The sequence below is a fragment of the Podarcis muralis genome, chromosome 3 (assembly GCF_964188315.1).
Source record: "Podarcis muralis chromosome 3, rPodMur119.hap1.1, whole genome shotgun sequence".
NCBI lineage: Eukaryota > Metazoa > Chordata > Lepidosauria > Squamata > Lacertidae > Podarcis > Podarcis muralis.
The window spans coordinates 121043952-121059465 of record NC_135657.1 but is presented as its reverse complement, the minus strand read 5'-3'; the positions used below and the strand labels follow the sequence as shown (position 1 = coordinate 121059465).

General features: G+C 45.5%; 1 protein-coding gene across 1 annotated transcript in view; it reads left to right on the top strand.

The window, feature by feature from the left end:
* TNFRSF21 (TNF receptor superfamily member 21) overlaps nt 1-12560 on the top strand; it is a 35435-nt gene extending 22875 nt beyond the window's left edge. The window contains exons 5-6 of the mRNA XM_077926626.1: nt 9826-10039; nt 11146-12560. Of these exons, the coding sequence (XP_077782752.1) occupies nt 9826-10039; nt 11146-11375 (444 nt within the window). The 3' untranslated portion in view covers nt 11376-12560. The remainder of the gene's footprint in view (nt 1-9825; nt 10040-11145) is intronic.
* Nucleotides 12561-15514: the final 2954 nt, after the last annotated feature.

Genomic DNA, 15514 nt, shown 5'->3' with positions numbered 1-15514 from the left:
ACTTGCAAATATGTCTTTCACAGTATTTCTCCAGTTCAAGCAGTAGCATCAGCTTAGTGGGAAAATGCCAGTTTATTTTATTCCATTTTCCATGAAAGCAATTTCCCCCACATCTTCCTTAGTCAAGGAATTTGCATCTTCTCCGTCTCAAGCACTGGTGGCGCTCAGACTGCAAGGCCGGGACGCAAGCATTCCAGTTCATACATCTTGATTTGAAGGCTCCAGGTGTTAGGGAATAAAGACATATATCCAGTGACTTTGGCACTTGTGCACTTCATTGGCCTCGCTGCCTTGCTATTCTGTGCTCCCACACTCAGAATTCCTAGATGTACTCCTCTCCATTTAAATTTTATCTTCATCCCAAAGGGAGATTTGTTCCAAACCAGACCCTCATTTCTGCTCTGAGTAAAATTTAGTTGTGTGGAGACTGGTTTTAGAGGACAGCATAAAGTGGGCAAAATCAAAACCTGGTAGAATGGAGGGCATGATTGTTGTGGAATTTGGCCTCAAAGGTCAGTGCAAAGGCGCCTGTTTTTGCGCCGTTTTTGCAATTTTTGTGTTCTTTTGCCGCTTTTAAGGCCCACTTCTGCATGTGTGTGCAGTTGTGTGTGCCTTGAACTCACGTAAATGGCAACTTGCCTGTACCAGTTTCTGGGAGTCACAGCTGGAGAGACTGCTGTTGTGCTTCTGTGCATCTCATAGGTAGCTGGTTGGCCACTGTGGAAACAGGAAGATGGGCCCCTCACTTCATCCATCACATTTGTTCAATGTCCTTATTTACAAGAAATATTCAGCTAAGAAGGTGGCAGTTGTCTAAGCTGGGCAAAGCATGTTGCAGTCTCCATTGAGCGTGATGAATGTATAACAATAAAAACTGAATGGATCAGTAATACCTGCAAATGATTGTTGGTCATTAAAATTGTCCAGAAATCTAAGTCTTAAAAAACATAAAAAGAAAGGTATTACTCTGGCAAATATGGAGCACTTTCCCTTTTATTTTTCAGTGTTATTGGAACCCAGAGAATTCCTGCTTAGAACACAAAGTATCCTTCTATAACACAGCTGGCCCAATCTGCATCTGTATGGCCTGGTTGTAGAAAAATGTTCCTTCAAGGACAAAGTGCTTTTCCGATTTGAGGTGCATTTTACAATGAGCACAGTTGCACTGGCTCTTCAGATAGCATCTCCAGTCATGCTTGTTCTCAGAGGCATCGATGATGAAATGTAGGTTAAAGCAGGATTAGCCTTCTAGACTTCTGTGAAATCTGGATCACCAAAGGCAGCACAACCTCACAAGTAGTCTGTCTGTCTGTCTGTCTGTCTGTCTGTCTGTCTGTCTCTGTCTCTCTCTCTCTCTCTCTCTCTCTCTCTCTCTCTCTCTCTCTCTGTGTGTGTGTGTGTGTGTGTGTGTGTGTCTGTCTGTCTGTCTGTCTGTCTGTCTGTGGTTCTGGTGGGATTTAGCAGCTAGCAGGTGCAGTTTCGGATATCTGTAATGCAAAGTGACTGTTTCTTGAAACTTAAACTATACACTATCTTCTTGAGCTTGCCCTATTAGGAAAGGGAAGGGAATTTAGTTGAGGACAAATGCAGTTTTGGAAAAGACTCAAGAAATTATGCAAAGAGATTCTCTTTTGCAGAAAATGTTCAATTGTAGTCTATTTCCATGAAAAGTCAATTTCTACAAATGCACAAGACAATGAATTGAAGCAATCATGGTGAAACTGGGACATTTCAAAGTCTTGTGGCATCCGAATGACTTAACACATTTGTCGCAGCAGAAGCTTCCCGAACTGCCGCCCGCTTCATCAAATCATGAAGTTTTAGCATGTGTATATACAGGTGAAACTTGGAAAATTAGAATATCATGGAAAAGTTCATTTATTTCAGTAATTCGACTTAAAAGGTGAAACTAATATATGAGATAGACTCATGACATGCAAAGCGAGATATGTCAAGCCTTTATTTGTTATAATTGTGATGATCATGGCGTACAGCTGATGAAAACCCCAAATTAACAATCTCAGAAAATTAGAATATTAAATGAAATCAGCAAAACAAGGGCTGCAAATAGAGCAATATTGGACCCCTGAGAAGTAGAAGCATGCATATGTACTCAGTACTTGGTTTGGGCCCCTTTTGCATCAATTACTGCCTCAATGCGGCGTGGCATGGATGCTATCAGCCTTTGGCACTGCTGAGGTGTCATGGAAGACCAGGAAGCTTCAATAGCAGCCTTCAGCTCTTCTGCTTTCTCGGTCTCTTGTCTCTCATCTTTCTCTTAGCAATGCCCCATAGATTCTCTATGGGGTTCAGGTCAGGCGAGTTTGCTGGCCAATCAAGCACAGGAATCCCATGGGCACTGAACCAGGTTTTGGTACTTTTGGTAGTGTGGGCAGGTGACAAAGACCTGCTGGAAAATGAAGTCAGCGTCTCCATAAAGCTCGTCTGCGGAAGGAAGCACAAAGTGCTCCAAAATCTCCTGGTAGGCGGCTGCGTTGACCCTGGACTTCATGAAGCACAGGCTGATAGCATCCACGCCACGCTGCATTGAGGCAGTAATTGATGCAAAAGGGGCCCAAACCAAGTACTGAGTACATATGCATGCTTCTACTTCTCAGGGGTCCAATATTGCTCTATTTGCAGTCCTTGTTTTGCTGATTTCATTTAATAATCTAATTTTCTGAGATTGTTAATTTGGCGTTTTCATCAGCTGTATGCCATGATCATCACAATTATAACAAATAAAGGCTTGACATATCTCGCTTTGCGTGTCATGAGTCTATTTCATATATTAGTTTCATCTTTTAAGTTGAATTACTGAAATAAATGAACTTTTCCACGATACTCTAATTTTCCAAGTTTCACCTGTAGACATGATGGTGTGAGCGGGGAATTGTAAATAGCAGGGTCTTGGAAATTGTTGAACCTTTCTTTTTTTAAAACACCCACATGTAATATTTCTGTGAGATTCGTCTGCATTACAAACCACGGTTTAGTATTGCATCTGATCTGGGCCATAGTCACCTTGGCTACTGGGCAAGCTGGCTGTAGTTGTTATGCAGGTGCTATAATTAATACAACACTTTCCATTTACACAGCTCTTTATCTCACCTGGCCACAACCTTGTAAGACAGTAGGCCAGCAGGATTACCATGTGGACTGAGGCTGAAAGAATAGTGACTGGCCCAAGACCATCTACTGGGTTTGTGACAAATGCGAGATTTGAATGGAAGCGAGTTGAGTCCCGCTTGATCATTTCACTTCCCCAGCTCTGCAGGTGGTTGGGAATTTAAGCTTCTAATCTGCTCTTTGGCTACAGAATCCACCCACCTCTGGTGAAAATAAAGGAAGGGGTCAAGTATGCCCCTGGGAGAAATTCTGGCAGACTAGACACCTACCATTTTGATGTTGGCGCTGATAAGGAAAAGTTCTGGGGTGAGAGACTACTCAACAGCCCAGCTTGTCGGGGTACAAGTCCCCCACGGGTCCATGCGGTCAGTGAAAGAAGGAAATTCTAGCCAAACAGTGGTCAGTAGATCATGTTCTTTATTGTTGCTCAGCAGATCCCCACAGGAGTAAGGAACCCCGAGCATGGGGCAACATTGACTTTTAAAACTTCCCACAATATCCCAGAATACGGTTCATACAACATCATTGATACATCATCTTTACATCACTGACATGTCACAAAAGGGGAGGGGCAGACAGAGGTTACACTAGTTCAACCTTGGCAAACATGTCCAGACGAGACCTTGGTACAAGATTAGCATATGCAAAACATGTCCAGGCGCCTCTCAGGGGGGTATGGGTTTGTTTTTGTTTTGCATTTTTTATTATGTGTTTCGTGTTTTTTATCTCGTATTTTTTATGTTGTGAACTGCCCTGAGATCTATGGATAAAGGGTGGTGTACAAATTTAATAAATAAATAAAAATATTTTTAAAATACAGGATTTTAGCAGAGAATTGCATGACTGGGATCTGACTGTTTAGCCTGAAGGCTGCCTAGAAGGAGACACAGAGAGTCTGGAGAGCCGTGGTGGATTATACTGGGTTCATGGAGATATTTTATTAGCAGTCATGGGAGCTAATTGCCTTGAGTAACTGAGGGTAACAGTATCTGCTCTCCTGGGCGTCCTCCTCTGTCCTCCTGTGACCCCTTTTCATTTCCCCTTTCCTCCTGTCTCTCCCTTCCCTGCCAGTGCCAGCTGCTCCTGACGCAGGCCCAGTCAGACGCATTGCACAGAGGCAGCCCTTTCTTTGGGAAGGACCAGGACGCTCTGGGACCCAGGTGCTCCATGCTGCAATTTAGGGAAGCCACAGGGCTGAGAAGCAGTTTAGGAACCTGCTTCTGAGCCCAGTGGAGATTGGGCCGGCTGCTTGAACGAACGGCTCAGAATGTGTTTTTATTGCCGTTAAACCTTCTCAGTTTAACAGCAATGACTTCTGTATATTGATGATTCCGACTGTGGAATATTTACTCATTTTGCGTCTCGTGTTTGGGCCATGTATTGAGGCCTTTTTACTGGTGGTTAGCAATATTAATCTCTCTTGACTTAAACTGCCAGGAATGCCACAGCTACGAATGTTGGGTTGATCAAAAAAGTAGCAAGCTATCTCTAGTTAGCAAAGCAGTAAGTATTTGGATGTTTGCGAGACCTAGCACCCTTGACGGAATGCTTGTGAGCTGGAGGGAGGCAAGCAAGTCCTGTGCTCACCTTGGTCCAAAATAAAAAAAATTCCGTCCAGTAGCACTTTAGAGACCAACTAAGTTTGTTATTGGTATGAGCTTTCGTGTGCACGCACACTTCTTCAGATACACAAAAGCTCATACCAATAACAAACTTAGTTGGTCTCTAAAGTGCTACTGGACGGAATTTTTTTATTTTGTTTCGACTACGGCAGACCAACACAGCTACCTACCTGTAACTAGAACTATGGAAGGCATCACCTTGGTCCAGTGAGTCCCACCACTGAAAGGCCCTTCTACTGACTCTGGGGAATGGAACGGAGGCGGGCAGATACTCCCTGAGCCCAAGTAGAGCAGAGTTTTCTCCTGGGGATGCAACCCGGGGCTCAAATGTCATTCTCCCCAGTGGAAATGACGTGGATAATGTTAATTTCCACCTGGGGCTCTGTGACTGGTGGTCCTGGCAGGAAAAGGCGCTCCACCAGTATCTGCTGAGGAGACCTGCTGCTCTCTTCCCTGCCCCGTGGCAGTTCCTGGAGCTTAGGGAAGGGACAGGCAGCAGAATACAGTGGTACCTCGGGTTACAAACACCTCAGGTTACAGACTCCACTAACCCAGAAATAGTACCTCGGGTTAAGAACTTTGCTTCAGGATGAGAACAGAAATCATGCTCCAGCGGGAGGCCCCATTAGCTAAAGTGGTGCCTCAGGTTAAAAACGGTTTCAGGTTAGGAACCGGACCTCCAGAACGAATTAAGTTTGTAACCAGAGGTACCACTGTACTGGGCTTTGGGAGCAGTCCTTGAACTTTGTGTGACTGTTTCGTTTGAACACTGGCAAATAAATGTACCCTTTTGGGGTGAGCAGTTCAGTTGCTTGTGCGTTCCTATTTCCAGCGAGGAGAAGGCAGTAGCTATTTGGCGGAAATGCATTTTCAAGGCTTTGATCATGATTGAGCCTGAGCAAGTGGCTTTTCTTCTTGCTTTAATACAATTCTAATTCCTATTAATTCTCTTTCCTTGCCATATTCAAATATATGTACAGGCCGTAGCTCAGAAGCAAAGCACATATCTGATGCCGACATCCATTGTCCCCAACACCTTCCATTAAAAACATCTCTGGTTGCATGGCTGGAGGTACATGTGGCCGCAGGAACATTTTAGCTTCTGCCTTTGGCATTGTCTCTGAGCATGGCTTCTCTCTCACACAGTGTTCTGCATTCTGTAACAGGTAAAGACATTGTAGCCTAGCACCTTCTTTAGCATGCTCATTTCCTACCCACAAAGGGAATTTCCAATAGGATGAGCCCCTCCTGCAATCTGGTCCACCTCATTCCGCTGCCTCCTAGCCTCCATTACGTGTGCTCAAGCACAAAACCATGCACAAGGGCGCTCATTCAAAGGGGGAAGAAGAGAAGAGGACGGAGCTACCAATCATCTCTAAGCTACCAAATATCAAAGCCCAAACAGCTGCTGTGTAGGAAACTTCTTTCTGCTTCCCTCTTTCTGCATGTGGAACCTGCACGTGCTCAGCTGAGTTCACTTGAGTTTTAAGACATTTTTACATGAATGCTGCTTTGTTCAAATTGAGAATTGAAGTGGCTAGCTGAGCACTCTGTGTGTGCATGTGTTTATTCTCCTTTTGTTCTTGGGAACCCTCCCCCCCCCCACTTTAAAGCAAGGCTCTGTGGGTGAGTCAGCATTCAGCCCCAGCTTCAATAGACTTCCTCTTGATGTCAGAGCATTAGGCAGGATGCTGGCATGCACAGAGGGTCCTAAGAGGCTCTTTGCCCATCTAGTGGTTAAATAGTTCAGTTTTACTCCCCCCCCCCCACTTTTACTGTGTCCACTTCTTTAAAAAAATCACTTAAAAGTATATTTCTTTAAAAGCCCCATTGGATGTTCAGGTTCCAAAAGAACATTCTCAAACCGGAAAATCACTTCTGGGTTTACAGTGTTCGGGAGCCAAAATGTCTGAGTTCCAGGGCGTTTGAGTACCAAGGTACGACTGTATCTTCTTGGGGAAAGGGCCGCCTCTTCTTACTATTCAGCACAGTCACTTTTGCCTGCGTGAGTGTTGGGAGGGCCGCTCCCTCTCCTGCCAATTCCATCTGGCCTAGGGGGCGGGGCCTGCACTCAGCACTCACCACTACGGTTTAGAGGCCTGAGCAGCTACCTGCAGCAAGGGACAAAAGGGTTTTAAATGTTTTAAGCGCTTTTAATTTGCAGCACCTTAAATGGTGGTGGTTGTTTTTTATAATATTATTTTATTTTATTATTTTATTTTTGCTTGGGGTGGGATAAGCATTTAGTCAGCGTGGGGAGTAGTTTAATTTGAGCACTATTGTTTTTTGCTTTTTTTTATTTTATTATTCTGTTAAGTTATTATATACTTTGTACTTTGCTTTTTAAGGGGAAGGGTCAGGGCTGCCTGGGAGTGGGCCTCAGCCAATAGAATGGCTGGGGCAGGTTCCACAGGAGGGAATGTATTGGGACACCCGATCTCAGTGATCACGGGCCGGAGGAGGAGTTACGCTAAGACCAGACCATGTCATTACCGAGGAGGCAGGTTTAGTCGTTGGTTGAGGACTATCCCTGCCTCCAGGTCTGGTCCTGACCGGAAGGATACTGGAATCAGCAAGGGAAACCCACATGACCTGAAAGTGTTGCTGTGCAATGCCAGGTCAATGATGAATAAAACCACTGCCATCCACGACCTGATTGTGGATGGAGGATTTGACCTGGCATGTGTAACAGAGACCTGGTTGGATGAAGCAGATGGGCCTGTTCTTGCCGCTGCTTGCCCACCAGGTTTCTCTTACGCACAGCAAATCTACCATTCTTGGGCAAGGTGATTGAGCGGGTGGTTGCCGAACAACTCCAAGCACGCCTGGAGGAAACGGACCATTTGGATCCCTTTCAATCGGGATTCAGGCCTCACCATGGGACTGAAACTGCCTTGGTTGCGCTGGTTGATGATCTCCAGTGGGCTAGGGACAAAGGTGAGAGCTGTTTCCTAGTTCTGGATCTCTCAGCTGCCTTTGACACCATCAACCATAACATCCTTCTGGACCGTCTAGAGGGGCTGGGAGCTGGGGGCACTGTTATACAGTGGTTCTGCTCCTTCCTCCTGGGCCGTGTCCAGAAAGTGGTGGGGAGGGATGAGTGTTCAGACCCCTGGGCTCTCACTTGTGGGGTGCCTCAGGGTTCTGTCCTCTCCCCCAAGCCTTTCAACATCTACAGGAAGCCGCTGGGAGAGATCATCAGGAGGTTTGGGCTGGGTGTTCATCGGTATGCAGATGATACTTGGCTCTACCTCTCCTTTAAATCAGAATCAGTGAAGGCGGTGAAGGTCCTGTGTGAGTGCCTGGAGGCGGTTGGAGGATGGATGGCGGCTAAAAGATTGAGGTTGAATCCTGACAAGACAGAAGTACTGTTTTTGGGAGACAGGGAGCGGATGGGTGTGGGGGATTCCCTGGTCCTGAATGGGGTAACTGTGCCCCTGAAGGACCAGGTGCGCAGCCTGGGAGTCATTTTGGACTCACAGCTGTCCATGAAGGCGCAGGTCAATTCTGTGTCCAGGGCAGCTGTCTACCAGCTCCACCTGGTATGCAGGCTAAGACCCTACCTGCCCGCGAACTGTCTCGCCAGAGTGGTGCATGCTCTAGTTATCTCCCGCTTGGACTACTGCAACGCGCTCTACGTGGGGCTACCTTTGAAGGTGACCCGGAAACTGCAATTAATCCAGAATGCAGCAGCTAGACTGGTGACTGGGAGCGGCTGCTGAGACCACATAACACTGGTTCTGAGAGATCTGCATTGGCTCCCAGTACGTTTCCGAGCACAATTCAAAGTGTTGGTGCTGACCTTTCAAGCCCTAAACGGCCTCAATCCTGTATACCTGAAGGAGCGTCTCCACCCCCATCGTTCAGCCCGGACACTGAGATCCAGCGCCGAGGGCCTTCTGGCGGCCCCCTCTTTGCGAGAAGTGAGGCTACAGGGAACCAGGCAGAGGGCCTTCTCGGTAGTGGCGCCCGCCCTGTAGAACGCCCTCCCATCAGATGTCAAAGAGATAAACAACTACCTGACATTCAGAAGACATCTTAAGGCAGCCCTGTTTAGGGAAGTTTTTAATATGTAACGCTGTACTGTTTTTAACACTTGCTTGGGAGCCGCCCAAAGTGGCTGGGGAAACTCAGCCAGATGAGTGGGGTATAAATAATAAATTATTATTATTATTATTATTATTATTATTATTATTATTATTATTATTATTAAAGTTACTGATGCCTCAAAGCCATTTATTAGTTTGAGTGTTTAACGGAAACCCAAATGAGTAACTGTACATTCAAAAGTAATTGTTATAAACTCCTATAAGATGGCATGCAGTTTCATAGTGCAATGAAACCAGAGCTTTTGCCCTCCTGAAGAGGGTCAAGCAACTGCCTCAGGCAGCAGCAACAGACAAGGCAACAGGAAGGGAGCTTCAGAAAGCAGAGGGTTGTCTGCTGCTCCCTCCCCTAGCCTGGCGGAGTGGCAAGAAGCCCTTGCAGAGTCCGGCCCCAGCCCCCCACCCCGCACGCTCAGCAGGGAAGCTTTGCAAGGGGTTCTCCTTAAGGTCGTTCCACCCAGCTGTGAAAGTTAGACCGTGGGGTGCAGAGAATGACCTGGCCCACCAGCCCAGAAGGGTTCTCCACTCCCGCTCAAAACCAGCATTTATTGGCCTGTGATTTTAAACCTGAGTGAGTGAGAACCTGCACTGACTCATCTTGCGTGTGTGCTCTGAAGTCAGTCCTGTTGCTGCAACTGCTTCATCATGAGGATCAATCATTGCATTTTTTCTGCCCCTGAATGAACAACAATCCCCCCCCCCCAAAAAAAAAAGGTACAGGAAAGATTGGCAGTGTCCTGCTCCTTTTATTGGCCCCACACTCAGTTGTGGAGTGGGGAATTTCTTTAGCTAATAAGCTTTTCATGTTAATGCCGAATAATTCTCTGCAAGTGGGTTGTTTTAAGTTCCCCTAGAAGTGGATTGGCTGATGGTTCTTCTCAGCCCTGCAGGGTGTGACCTCTTGCACTGCAGAGATGCAATACTGCTGACACCTCAGGTCCGATGCATTTTGCGTCCTTGTCTTTCAGCTTGAAGTTGACAAATCATCTCTTCCTGCAAATCCTGCTCCTCTAAGTCCTAGCCCAGCTCCAAAGCCAGATGCAGCCATTATCCCTGTGGATCAATCTCCCTTGGAGAAGAACAAGTGCTTTTTTGTGGATGAGTCAGAACCGCTTCTGCGTTGTGATTCAACCTCCAGTGGCTGCTCTGCTCTGAGCCGAACAGGCTCCTTTATTACCAAAGGTACTGAATTTTGCCAGTCTAAAATCTCATCTCATGCTTTAGTGTTTTGTCAGACTTCAAAGTAAATGGAACAACAGTAACGTATTAGGAATGCAGACTTAGATTTTGTTGCCCAAAATACAGCAGTGTGTGTTTCTAAACATTCCTTTTGATGATCATCACCCATAAGGCAAGTTATCTACAAAGCAGCTTTGCTGTTGATTTTATGCCATGCCAAACATTTTAAAATAACTGCAATTGTTAGTTCCATTTTTTCCTGTCATTGCTCAAGGTGCAAAGGGAACATACACAACTCCCTCCCACTACTTTATCTTCACAAACCTGTATGGCCCAGGTGGGTCATCTGGGGTACCATTTTCCATAAGCCAGGCAAGAGGATGCTGAGCTACCATGATAGAGGGGTTTGGAAGAACCTTAGCCCAAAAATGCTGGAATCTGAGCTGATAGGAAAACAGGATAGAAATAAGAAGCTCAGGGTCTTGCAAACAGGCCCTTAAGTGGGCAGGAAGCGGATTCCACATGAACCAGATATGGATGGATTAATGAGCAGCATTTGCATAGCAAGTTTAGGGATGGGGTGGGCTGATTTGATGCAAGAATGCATATTTCCCTGTTGGGTTGGATCCAGACTTACAGAGCGGTGTTATTCCAGGCTGGGGGGGTTTGGGATGAAGTGGAGGTGTCTTTCCGTTCAGTTCTTCTTGGTTGTGCCGTTGGAGGTTTTACTGTTTCATCCTTAGTCTCTGTTAGGTACTTGCAGCTATCAGGCTGCCCCTAGGACTCTGGGATAAGCAAGAAGTGGGTGGTCTCCATTTTTCAAAACATTAAGCTCATCTGTTCCTGCAGTCTCTGTTACAAACAGATTTCTGGTTAGGCAGAAAGCAGGTGTAAAGAGAAATATGGCAGTCTTAATAGTATAGAAGAATTTCCTTTGATTAAACAGTGTCTGCTCTAAGCACGCTGAGAGCCTGGATCCAACCTCAGGAGTGTAACTTATAGTTTGGCTCTGTGTTGAGGCTTCAGTTTGCAGCTGCAGAGGTTGCTGTGGCCAAGGGACTTCTGGCAAATCCTGGGTTAATAGCAAAACGCCCTCTTTCTTTCCACAGAAAAGAAGGATACTGTGCTGCGACAGGTGCGCTTGGACCCCTGTGACCTGCAGCCCATCTTTGACGACATGCTTCACATACTGAACCCAGAAGAGCTGCATGCCATTGAAGAGATCCCACAGGCAGAAGATAAGCTGGACAGGCTTTTCGAAATTGCTGGTGTCAAGAGCCAGGAAGCAAGCCAGACTCTCCTGGATTCGGTCTATAGCCACCTGCCTGATTTGCTCTAGACTGGCTCACCAAATGATTGCACGCTGCACACATATTCTGGCTGCTACTTGCGCTCGCTTGGCGCCTGTTAAAGACAACATGCCGGCAGGATATTTTGTAGAACTTGTGGCCAGTATTTTCTTCAAGGTTTTGCTTTTTTCTTCCTTGCCGGAGGAGGGAGGGGCAATGTGCACCCTTTCATGTTTATTATCTGAATTAAAAGGTCTTGTTTCCCCCTCTTAATTACAACATTTTAACCTGTCATTCTAACCACTTAAAAACAACAACCACAGATATTCTTTTCAATTTTATCTGTTGAATTTGGACCGGCTTCATCTAGTCTCATCAGTTAGGGGTGCTTTTTGTTCTGCTTTTGATGTTTTATGTGTGGTGTTTTTTTAACTCCAACTTGAAATATATATATTTTTTCTCATGGCAGGTATTTTTAATTCTCGTTTACTGCCCTGCTCATAACTGGAGGCTTATGTGAAAAGCGGTTGTCAGTTTGATCAGCTTTTCTTAAGACAATATAAAGAAAAAGCACCTGTAACTGCTGGATGATTCCAATTGTTGATGTTTTACGAGCTCCTTGTATGGTTTCCAAGTGGACAAAGCAGATATCGGTGGGTGACTCCTCCAAAACATGTTACATGTAATTTCTCCAGCCTTCAAGATAATGACATTTTGGCCTGCAGATGAATGTAATTCTGTCCACTCAACTCAAGAGGAGTACTTTGCCTTGCCATTTTAGGATTTCAGTGGGCTTGGTAATTTGGGTCATTTTTGGAGTAGCACCTGGAGCTGGACTCTGGAAGGTAAACAAGAACCCTGGCAGGGCCACATTTCTCATTCTACAAGACATTGATTTGTGCTTCAAATTTTTGTCTTTTTGTGTGTGTTTTTTTTTAAAAAAATCTATACGGATGTGGCCAATAGGTTTCAAATACCTCACTTGGTCTTTGCATTTCCCCCCTCACACAGACATCACTTTTTATTAAAAATGCTGCATTGTAAGAAATCTGCCTCTATTATATTTGCAACTACTATGCCAGTAATAAACCAGTCCATGGTAAGGCTTACTTTGGAGAGGATCTTGCAAGGTGGAATGTCCTACCTTGCATGGGGAGGGGAAGGAGAGGATGACGTTGAAAGAAACTTTCCTTCTGGTATACTAATTTATTAATAAATAGGTGTTTGCTATGTGATGATGTTTCTGTCTTAACCTCCATCCTTTGTTGGATACCTTGAAAACAGAGTTCTCAATGCAGTGGCTGGGATTTGAACGAGTAAGTGTCCTGTCCCCCCCCCCCCCCCCCGCCACTTGTCCAGTCTTGAGACTGCAATTCTGTACTCACTTACCAACCTGCTTTAGATCCTTTGGGAAATGTTTCTGCCGTGCCTTGAAGTCTTTCTACATCTTCAACCATGAATGAGTTCAGGTATCCATTAAAAACACCAAATACCTGTTTTGCCTTAAAGTAGTTGAATTTGGTTTGAGCAGTTACACATTCCTTGTGCTGCTCATCATGGCAAGGAAACCAGAAATATTTTGTGTCGCTGGAGGCTCTGCTAATGGGCTTAATGGATGTTGCAATCCTTGAACAAAGAGCAGAGTGAGCACAACTGGAAGGAATGTGGAGGCCAAGTCTCTGTATTGTTTCCTGTCTCTGAGTCACAGGGATCTTTCGGCAGCCTTCCTTGGCTGCCAAGCCAGCAGCCTCATTTCCCCACGCTTCTGTCCTGGCCCTGCATATCCAGCTGGAAAACACAGCTTTTCCTGCACTTTCTAAAATAAAGGTTTTCCCTGACATACTCCGCAAGAGTATTGATTAAAGGGGCAAGCATGCTCTAAATTAATTTTGCTACCAATGGGAAGCTAAGAGTTGCCAGGCGTGTCTGTCTGCTTTAGAGACTGCCTTTTGCAGTCCTGGTGAATTCCTCTTCAGTGGACGTAAAAAGACTGGTGACTTGGTTGGTGTGTCAGAAGTGAAGAGTCGTTGGGGGGCAGGTGGGGATGTCCAGAGAGAGCCTGAGACCCCAAGAGGCATTTTCTGGGTTACATTGCCAGCCTAGCTATACCCTTCTGATCAAGTTGCTGTGGAGTACAGTATACTCAAAACATCAATTTTTGTGGAATCAGCTCAATTTTAAATCTAAAGTGACACTACGTGTGGACACAAAAGCAACTTTCCACTGACTTTGCAGAATGAAACATTTGTAACTCTGTTGCATTCATCACAAAGATCCTTTACAGCATTCCAATAAACATTTGTAATCTAATCTGTGAACTAATGATTTCCTCCAGCAATACAGTATAGGAGATGCCAAGAATCTCAAAGGTAGGAGTCTAAAGATAGACTCCAAAAAGCATTGCCATTCAGTGCTAGCAGAAAAGTATTATCTGAACAGCAAAACTCATAATGGCAAAAATTCATCTGACCCTGTTAATTGAGCTGACATAAATCCTACTATTGGCCTCCCTCTTGCACAAAAAGGCTGCCTCTCTATTTTCTAATCAGAATAACCCATGAAATTAATTTGGCATGAGCATGTGACTCAAACTAAGCGATGGGATACTATAGACCAGGGCCTCCCTAGCTGTTGTAAGCGCACATGGAACTGGTCCTCATATATATAATTTATATAATGCCACCCATAAAGGGATTGCCAAGTAGGTCATCTCCAAGACTACCCATGAAAGGGTATTAGCAGAAAGAGACACTTGCACCTCTGGGCACCAACAAAATTGACAGAATATAAACTAGATAACTTTATAGCGCCCATTGGCTTTAATTTGGATTTTGACCAATTGATCACCTAGCCAGAAATTCTGATATGGATGATTCAGGCCTACTAATAAACTATTCATCTGCATGCATGGCTATTTTAAATTCCACTCATTCATGTACAAAACCATCAGCCTGTCTTTAGTGCCTAACTGCACATCCCAATGGATATAAACCTAATGCAAATAGCAGCCCTTACATCTCTAAACCAGGCAAGAGAAAGCCATTTGGCCTCATCAGTGATTTAGTCCAGGGTACAAGTACAATGGAGACGCAGGTGGCGCTGTGGATTAAACCACAGAGCCTAGGACTTGCCGATCAGAAGGTCAGCTGTTTGAATCCCTGTGACGGGGCGAGCTCCCGTTGCTAGGTCCCTGCTCCCCAACCTAGCAGTTCGAAAGCACGTCAGAGTGCAAGTAGATCAATAGGTACTGCTCCGGCGGGAAGGTAAACGGCGTTTCCGTGCGCTGCTCTGGTTCACCAGAAGCGGCTTAGTCATGCTGGCCACATGACCTGGAAGCTGTAAGCTGGCTCCCTCGGCCAATAAAGTGAGATGAGCACCGCAATCCCAGAGTCGGTCACGACTGGAACTATTGGTCAGGGGTACCTTTACCTTTACAAGTACAGTGGTACCTCGGGTTACATACGCTTCAGCTTACAGACTCCTCTAACCCAGAAATAGTACCTCGGGTTAAGAACTTTGCTTCAGGATGAGAACAGAAATCACGCAGCGGCAGCATGGCAGCAGCGGGAGGCCCCACTACCTAAAGTGCTTCAAGTTAAGAACGGACCTCCGGAACTTAATTAAGTACGTAACCAGAGGTACCACTGTACAATAGTCTAATCCGGAGGAAACCCAAATTTTTCCTAAGCAATAAAAGCCTTTTTCAGCATGTTGTTGTTGTTGTTTAGTCGTTTAGTCGAGTCCGACTCTTCATGACCCCCTGGACCAGAGCACACCAGGCACTCCTGTCTTCCACTGCCTCCCGCAGTTTGGTCAAACTCATGCTGGTAGCTTCGAGAACACTATCCAACCATCTCATCCTCTGTCGTCCCCTTCTCCTTGTGCCCTCCATCTTTCCCAACATCAGGGTCTTTTCCAGGGAGTCTTCTCTTCTCATGAGGTGGCCAAAGTACTGGAGTCTCAGCTTCAGGATCTGTCCTTCCAGTGAGCACTCAGGGCTGATTTCCTTAAGAATGGATACGTTTGATCTTCTTGCAGTCCATGGGACTCTCAAGAGTCTCCTCCAGCACCATAATTCAAAAGCATCAATTCTTCGGCGATCAGCCTTCTTTATGGTCCAGCTTTCACTTCCATACATTACTACTGGGAAAACCAGAGCTTTTACTATACGGACCTTTGTTGGCAAGGT